At 41.1% G+C, this 9,612-nt stretch overlaps 1 protein-coding gene across 1 annotated transcript; it reads right to left on the reverse strand.

The window, feature by feature from the left end:
* Positions 1-747: 747 nt before the first annotated feature.
* Positions 748-9,090, reverse strand: LOC124286293 (E3 ubiquitin-protein ligase TRIM56-like). The gene is made up of 4 exons (XM_046722646.1): positions 9,036-9,090; positions 6,594-6,744; positions 3,388-3,762; positions 748-1,578 (listed from the first exon to the last, which is right to left on the reverse strand). The coding sequence occupies exons 2-4, from the start codon at positions 6,727-6,729 to the stop codon at positions 1,022-1,024; spliced, it is 1,068 nt and encodes a 355-aa protein (XP_046578602.1). The 5' UTR covers positions 6,730-6,744; positions 9,036-9,090; the 3' UTR covers positions 748-1,021.
* Between the last annotated feature and the right edge of the window lie 522 nt (positions 9,091-9,612).

Below are 9,612 nucleotides of genomic sequence, written 5' to 3' on the forward strand. Positions count from 1 at the left end.
ATTTGACCGTTGAATGTTGATGTTGTACGTCCTATTTGAGAGCATTTATGTCTGGAAACAGTCATGCCAAGACACAATCGACAGATGCACGTGCCACACACATTGAGGCCACAAGTGCGCAGGGTATCATTCTTGATTCTAACACTTTCACGGAACTGCATTTTCGGGACAACATTTGTTATTGTCCCGTTTGCAAAGGAATGGACCACTCGTCCACCTACCAACAGACTTACTGGCCATTTAGGGGCCATCATTGATGTATCGCAAATCAGGGCGGTATTACGCAATAATAATAATTAAACACTTCTACTTAATTTTGAACTTTCCCGTCTCGTTGTGTGATTGTTGGTGCCCATTACATCTACACAGACTCACTTCCGGGTGAAATGTGTTCTGGGTTCTGAAACCAGTTTCAATTTATTTTTTATTATCATTCAGCTATTACTATCATGCCAAAAGGTTGTATCGCTTACATTTCAGCATATGTTTAGTTATTTCTAGTTATCCCTTACTTGGGGTGAAGTGTATCTTTTCATTTTGTGGGCTCAAGACTTCAGCATGAGTGATACGAGAATGTAATGAGTTAGCTCCCCTGGTGTCTTGAGACTCATCTCTTTTAGATATTCCAGGCGCTTCAGTAATGCTCACATCATTGTCTTTTCCCATTCATGCATAAGCGGTTCTTCGCTTATCCACATTCTTCTTTCTGGATTTATTGACTGTGAATAAATCACAAATTTGGCGGTATAAATAGAAATACATTTATTATCTAAAAGCGGCAATACTGTAATCCAGTGACATTATATTTTTGCAGACAAATAGAAAGGACTGCTTCTGAACCTGCTTAGGGCCTGTTCTGAATGTTCGTTCCTAAATTCGTCCGCATCTGACAACGTGTGGTCCTCGAATCAGTAACATTATAATGCATTGCCTTAACTACATGTAAACCTGAGCTATACAAGCCCAATGTTAACGAACACGGAACACACAGATGTCGCTGTGTACATATGCAAGCACAATGTCATCCAATACGATACACTCTGATGTAGCTGTTTATCACTGAGACATAGAGGAGGTTGTCGTCAGTGATACAGATACCTTGTGGCTCTTCGATACCATCCTCTCTTGTGAGGACATCTCTCACAAACTTCCCATCTGCAGTCAGCTGAACTACTCTGTGGCCCTCTCTGTCAGAAGCATAGATGTAGCCTTTGTGAGCCCTCACTGTCAACAGCCCTACGAACTTCTTTTCGGCTCCAGGTTTGAAGTTAAACAGCATATTCCCCATGTCGTTGAAACACATTATCGCGTGATTCGTCATATCTCCAACTATACAGTTGCCGTTGTAGGTGCACACACTGTACGGCCTGCTGAAGTGACTTCTGTCAAATGTCCTGAGAATATTCCCAGACATATCAATTACATCCACTCCACAATTTCCAAGGACATGACTTCCAACCAATGTTCCTGGAGACAGGAATGCAATAGAGCTGTATCGTGTTTTTGTGTCAATGGTACGCTGAAGATCCAGATCTGGGAATACTTTGAAAAATATTATTTGGTATTGATACCACACACCTGAAACCAAAACAAAATGACAGTTTGAAACGTAGTGCTGAAGCATTTGCCCATGTGTAATAATTCTCATTTTGCTGCAGTCTTACATTTTTAATGTGGTAGAAAAGCCCTAAATGACAAACGTTAAGCATTATACCACAAGCATGACAAATCATGGATGTGAGATCACAGCTGAGTTTCACTAAGCTATCTTATCGCATCGATTGTGAACAGCACCCTGCTTGCTTCCTGGGCCCCGTTCCTCAAAGCGATCGTAGCGTTAAGATGATCGTAACTCCCATACTTTAACATAGACTTACGACAGTCGTAGCGCTACGATCGCTTTGAGGAACAGGGCCCAGAACAGTATCTCGTTCGTTCCACAAAGCGATCGCAGCGCTTAGATGATCGTAACTCCCATACATAAACACGGACGAAACGCTAAGATCGCTATGTGAAACGGATCCCGACTGATGGTGTGGCAGGCGTGATACCACGATGTATTTATCTTTATTTCGCAGCGACGGTATACATACGATGGCCCCTTTGCTTTATGATTGGTGTGACGAATTCAGCTAATAAAAAGTGATTACATATTCATGGAATAAGTATCGCAACGCCCCATATTTATCATGACATCAATATGTTACCATTAACCATAGCAACGGAACTTTTCCAAACATTTTTTACTTTACTATCTAACACATTTTGGTGTGCTCATAAACATGGTCGTATGACGTTAACATGCGCGGCCATTTTCAAAATACAATCCTCAGGACAATCCTCAAGAAATCACGTAAGTATCAATAACAGGGAACAATGTCAGTATCTTATGTAACCTCCGACAACGTACTGCACTAGCATCCCTGACCCTCTGGCGCATTCTGTGACCCACACCGTCCCAAATATGCTCTATGGGACTCATATCTGGTCTCATGGTTTGCCAAAGTTGAGATACTTCTGCCTCTTGACGTGAGGAGGCACCTACGTCACGTAAGCGATGTAGCCTAGCATTGACATCCATGAAGAATGGCCTTGTTTTCAGAGGATGGTCATCGGAATGTGGTTCACCAACCCTGTCAAACTTTGTCTGATTGTCACAAGGTCAAGTTTACATTCATGTGAGGCACCTTTAATGAAACCCCGTCAAACGGCATTTGCTCCAAGATAAGCCGTTGTGCATATGAAGTATTTCTAAGGCCATCAGTTATGAATAAAAGAAAGTCGAGTAGCTCTTTCTCCAATTCGTTAAATTCACGTGACGTCGCACCTTCCACCAAGCTAGTTGTGCTGCCTGGTGCTCTAGATCTGGGACTAATAAAGGACGTCTTTATTCAGAAAGGACGAAGTGGAAGCCATTGTTTTTGATACGCAACTTGACATGAACGGACGATGTTTAGGGATTTTAAGAAAATCTGTATCCTCCCTAGGTGTTGTCACTCGTGGTCAACCTGAATGTCATTAATTTGCTCTTGTTTTCTGTCCAGTCGGCTGGTAGTCGATGGAGGACAACCAAAGTACAATAGTCCCCAATGACATGCGAGCATTCCGCATAGCAGTCTTCAGTTGAGGAGGCCCCAAATGTGCCAATCTACTACCAAATAAACAGATTTTCTAAAATTATCGAGCTGTAAACTTAATATTTCCTGAAAGACAGGCATACGTATTTCAGAAGATGTCCGCCTTTGTTCATAGCAATGTATGGTGTTGCCGAAGGGTACAAAATCATACACGCAAACATAATTATGAAATGAATATCTGGCTAAAAGGGGATTTAAGATGATAGATGATGCGATACTTTTTCCATGTGTACTAATTCTTGGTACATACCAGCAGCCACCAGGTTGTCCTCGATGATAGTGAAGTTCGTTAGAAATTGACTCGTAGGGAGTATACTCGTCCTCTCCTCACCCCCTTCCCTGTACAAAGCGTTCACAGACTTGTTCTCCTTGTCAGACGTTAGCATAACAGTAGCCCCCTCGAGTGTCATCACCAAGACATCCAACATTAACTCGCTACCGGATTGGCACCCTGGAGTATTTTCAATAATTTCTACTAGTTCGGATCTTCCTGGCACAATGATTGGCTGAATAGGTGGTACATCAGGCGACGTTTTGATGGACGGTTTACCTTTGCCTTTATTCGAGTTCGAGGTCTTCTGATGTTTTGTGTCAGCAGGCTTCGTATTGGCTTTTTTTTTAGGATCTGGATGGGAATATGTGAATGAGAAATCATTCCGGTTACATTAATTCAGTCAAGTTATGGCCTGTGAACTTTACGGATGGACCAATTTTGGAAGTGTGGGAATACACTGTCGAACTGATCGGGGCAGAATATTTCCTTTTCTTTCGTTATTTCGTGGTGAATAGAAACGACAATCAACGTTCCAGAATCGTTCGCCATGTTTGACACTGGTCGTTGAAGGATTTTGTCTGAATCATAAACGTATGTTCATGAATTACTAGTATCAAATTAAAATAAGACCTGTTCGCGAAAAGGTGAACGTATGGCAAGCCGTTTTCACATTTATTAAGAAATTGAAGATATCTGTAAACAATTGAAGACATATTTAATATGTTTTTATTATCCAAATTAGCATTACTGATACCTTAAACTGTTATTGAGATGTCAAGAACATATTTCGTGATATCTCTAAATATGTTTCAGCTATGAATAAAAAAGTTATAATCATAGTGTACATACATGAAAGTGTATTGGAAATCAACTAAAGATATCTTAAATTCAATTCAAGACATCTTCAAACAATTTACTCATATCCACAAATGCATTGCAGATATCTTACATTTAGAGTGCGTGAGTGAGTTGGGTTTAACGTAGCTTTTAGCAATATTCCTGCAATACCATGGCAAGGGACACCAGAAATGAGCTTCACACATTGTGTACATGTGGGGAATCGAACCTGGGTCTTTGGCGTGACGAGCGAACACTTTAAACATTTGGCTACTCCACGACCCCAACTCATTTAAATATACCAGTTGTAGATATCTTTAACTCACTTATTGATATCTACAATACAAGCAACAGGAAAGAACGTAAAATATCTCCATTCATGATTATCTTTAATTCATTTCCAGATATTTCCAAATCTATTTCAAGATATCTTCAATTAAGATATCGTTAATGTGCTTCATAATATCCTTAATTCATTTCACGATATCATGAATTTTATTGCAGATATCTATAATAATCTCTATTCGAGATATGTGTAATTCAATTCAAGATATCTTCAATTCATATTCAAGACATCTCTATTTGCATTCAAGATATCTTAAAAACAATTTAATACTTCAGTATTTCTTAAAGTTTACATGCAATTCAAAACACAACTTTGCAGATTCTGATTCCTTTCAGCATGGACTTACAGTAACACATGATCAAAAATACAAATTCAACTTATGAAGTTGGAAAATAACGAGATGAAACCGACCCCGCGAAATCGGAGTTCAAACGATTCACTTAATTAACCCCAGCTGGGGTGAAAAGTGGTTTAAAAAGCTGTGCTGCGCTCATAACGCATGCACACTGAATAGGTTCGCGCAGCTGTAAGCGAGATGCCCGGATTATAAGGTCGTGAGCAGGAGTAGTTTAATCTTGGTTGTGTACACAAACAACAAATAGCATATAATCTACTCGTTACATATAAGAACCTTGTTAAGGATCTAGATCTACTCAGCTGTGTGTCGACCAGTGAGGCGTTCGATATTTCAAGACGGAAAACCTTCGCTGACGGTGAGTACATTGATGTGAGCGATTTTTCTAATGTTTTGTTGATATTTCACAGGTGCGAGCTTTTTATATGTTATGACATTAGATTACCGATTTAACTGTTTATATAATTTCATTTGACACTTTCTTCTTACCGAGTCGCTTTCTCAGTTCGATACTTATAACAGCAACGTCATTATTTAGCCCCATTTCTGGTGTCCCCCGCCGTGACGTTGCTGGAATATTGCTAAAAGCGGCGTAAAACCAAACTCAGTCAGTCAGTCAGTCATTATTTAGCACTGTCAGAATTTCTAACTGTGATATAGATATGCCTCTGTCACAGACAAAACTCTGTTTTATTGACACCTATGAGTCTGTCTGCTAATGACAATATGCAATACACAACTTCAATCATTGACCACAAGCAACTGGAAATTAACACCTATCAGGATATACATCATAAACAAAACATTGATGTATAGCTCCTGCACCTGAGTTCTGTCTCTGTCACATTATGTAATTACACAGACAGGCAGGTGTGATGCTTGAACACATGACATGTTATGCTGTCTGTTGATTGCAAAATGTTATACACAAAAAATGAGCATGTATTTACAACACACACACACACACACACACACACACACACACACACACACACACACACACACACACACACACACACACACACACACACACACACACACACACACACACACACACACACACACACACACACACACACACACACAGAGCGCTGAGTGTATCGGCAAATGAACCAGCCAATGAAAGGCTTCGTTACACTTAAGTGCACGCCCACCCGCTCTGACTGGGTTCGGTATCCCGGGTGCTTCGTTTCCAGGGTAGTAAGCCCAAGTACAAAATATTACACTTTTGATTGGCGAATGTACGCTTATAATATGGTTTATTTGTTTTTTCATAATCAGCAATGTATATTATATGCCATGAATAAATGATAATTGTGTTTTAATTATGACGTATATATTTCTGGGTTGCATCTAAGCTTTAATAAATGTGAAAACGGCTTGCCATATGACCGTGCACAGCATATCGGCATCGTCCCTCGGGGGTTACGGCAACGACAAGTCAAAGGTTAAACAGTAGCACAGTATGGCACGTCAGATAGGGAATTGCATCGGACATCATTTTGGTAACTGATGCGTTAAATGTGGATATGTCCTCTATATACTACAAGTCTACCACAAAACTTTCTGATGGTTATCCTAAGACCTTGAATGTTATAAAACTTATTAAAAGTTTCATATACAGGTTTGACCCTGTGTATATACCTTTGGATGCGCATTTCCTCCTCGGGCGCGAGTATGGAGTCGGTTTTGCCGGGAACTTTTTCGTGGACTTTTCTAGGGACTTCAACGAAGACCTTGTAAGGGCCTTGAGTCTGCTAGATGTGCGCCGTCCTGACATGCCTGTTCTCTGCCTCTATAATGTAGGATGCAAACCAGTTGGTTGGGTTATACACATGGAGCGTTTTCTTAGGATAAACATACGTATTGACTGTACTTTATATACCTGGGATATCAGGTCTATTTGTCAGTGCGTGAATTCGAGTCTGCGCCAAGCAAACCAGTTTTTTTATATTATCGACTGACCTATGTACGTAGACGTATGTCCGTTCGGTCTTAGACAGACAACGTAGTATCTTGGCTAAACTTCGCTGCAGTTCTCTCCCCTTAGAGGGTGAGGTTTGGCCGGTACTGCCGCACCAGGACACCGCTCCACTGACCGCTGGTGCGTCGAGGACGAAATACATTTCTTAACAGAATGTGAATATTACTCCGATCTTCAATATGATATTTTTCAGATGTTTTCTGCGGCATTTATTCCCTGTGGAAACTTAACCTCGGAAAAACAATTTATAAACATTATGCATAAAGATAGTTTAGCCAATTCCCGCAGTTGCTAATGTGATGCACAAGAGGAGAAAGTTTCAACTTGGCATTGTAAACAGTGCGTTTCTCATCTGTATTCTCGGCCAAGATGTTAATACATTGACGATTTCTCAGTCCTCAGACACCGCCGAGTGGAATATATTTTTTATTGTCTTGGCTTTGTGATTATTTGTTTGTATGTATACCGTGTGACACGTTAATTAAATATCTTCTTGTTTTGCCTCTGATCGGCAACGACCCACACCGTTGGACACAATGATAAACAATCACTTCAGTCATTTGACAAATTCTGTGCATGATTTGTTGTGTTGTTTACGACAAAGAACGATTACTGGTAGCTTACCTTGACCTGGTATCCCCAAGCATACCAATGATTTCATCTTCCAAACGACATTTTAGCATTTAATATTCTGTTCACATATTAGAAATGCTTCTGTATTCAGAGTGGCTGGTACCCGTGAAGGTTCGGGTTAGAATATTGACCTTCAGTAACCCATGCTTGTCGTAAGAGGCGACTAACGGGATCGGGTGGTCAGGCGCGCTGACTTGGTAGACACATGTCATCGGTTCCCAATTGCGCAGATTGACGGTCATGCTGTTGGTCACTGGATTGTCCGGTCCAGACTCGATTATTTACAGACCGCCGCCATATAGCTGGAATATTGCTGAGTGCGACGTAAAACAAAACTCACTCACTGAGTGGCTGGGTATAGGGCGGAAATGACCGGTTTTACAGAACAATGTTCTTTCTACATGTGCCTGTATACCGTTTCTCTTCCAGTGGAACGAAGGTTTGTGAACGAGGCGACCAGAGATGGATCGGACAGTCATGCTCGTGTGCATAATATCAATTACTGGTTTCCCTGTTCCACATTATACAGATGTCCGTGATTTCCGAATTTTTGCAGAGTTAGTTAACAAACACTCATATAATCCGTCCATATATATCTCCGTCCATCTGTTGAGGGCTCTTTACAAATTCCCAGACCGAATTATACTACAGTCTAGTGAACTTAAAGTAACTATTTCACGTTTCATCAGTTCCAGATGGGACTGGATCTCAGAGATACTGTGAATCGCTCGCTTAGCATATGGACAAATTTAGCACATTCTGGGGAAGTGGGGTAGCCTAGTGGTTAAAGCGTTCGCTCCATATGCCAAATACTCGGGTTCGATTTCCTAAATGGGGGCGGTGAGGTAGCCTAGTGGTTAAAGCGTTGGCTCGTCACGCCGATGACCCGGGTTCGATTCCCCACATGGGTACAATGTGTGAAGCCCATTTCTGGTGTCCCCCGCCGTGATGTTGCTGGAATATTGCTAAAAGCGGCGTAAAACCAAACTCATTCAGTCAGTCAGTCCTAAATGGGTACAGAGTGTGGAGAGATTTTCTGGCGCCGTCTGCCGTGACATTGCCAGAATAGTTCTAAAAGCGGCATAAAACAGTACTCGCATCCTCTCTAACTAGCAAAGTCGAATGTCGTCAAAGCTGATCAATATTGAGAAGGGAGGTAATCCTTTAACTTTATTTTTAACTGTTTTTATGTACAGAACAAGTCTTAACAGTTTGAATTTAGTTTTCATGAGGAACATCCTCTTCCATCCTGACCATAATGCTTCTTGGTGCACAAAGTTATAAAATAAAATGACATAACGGGCGAGAAAGTGGTTGGGTTCCGTTCGCGGTCAACTTCGGCTGAATTTAGCGATGTGTTCGTTCAAGCAGTTTTCACTCTGCATCCCATTCGGTTGTCAGAGCAACCCTGAAGCACGAATTCTCTCTAACGTATGTAGTATACAAATGCCAGTAACTAAGGTCCTTACCCTTGAAGCCACAACGTTCGTCCACACTGTGGGAGTTACACACTTCCTTGTTACAGATCAGGTGCTTGTGTAAGGGAGATAACTGCAACCGGCCCAGGGCTTTTTTCAATACTATGGACGTTTAAGGTAAATGTTAAATCGTGCGAAGGAGATCGAACCACCGTTGATTCTATTACAAATGCAGTTTTGCACACAACACTTGCATTGGAATAGTATTGTTAAGGAGATTTGTCAGAAATATGCTTTTTTTGTCTCTTTTATTGTGTTTGTGTGTAAACAGTAATCGAAATATAGCTTTGGCCAAGTTACCGATTTGTCATTCAGTGTATGCAAACGAATGTCGTTTTCACTGGGCACCGATCATATCCCGACTTAATTTTTTTTCGAAATCGGGGAGAATCCTGAACTAATCTGTAATTGAACGGCAGAAGTCGTTAATTGATCTTTAGATACCGGCAATGGTCTGGAATAGATCTCTATGATCGGGGAGAGCAGGAGCAGTCTTTGAACCGGTTCAAAAACTTGTCACGATCTAAGAAACTCGGCGGTTGATCGAGAATTAATCGGAGACAGCGTG

Source organism: Haliotis rubra, unplaced genomic scaffold (genome assembly GCF_003918875.1).
Source record: "Haliotis rubra isolate DU_JTF1 unplaced genomic scaffold, ASM391887v1 Scf38, whole genome shotgun sequence".
Taxonomy (NCBI): Eukaryota; Metazoa; Mollusca; class Gastropoda; order Lepetellida; family Haliotidae; genus Haliotis; species Haliotis rubra.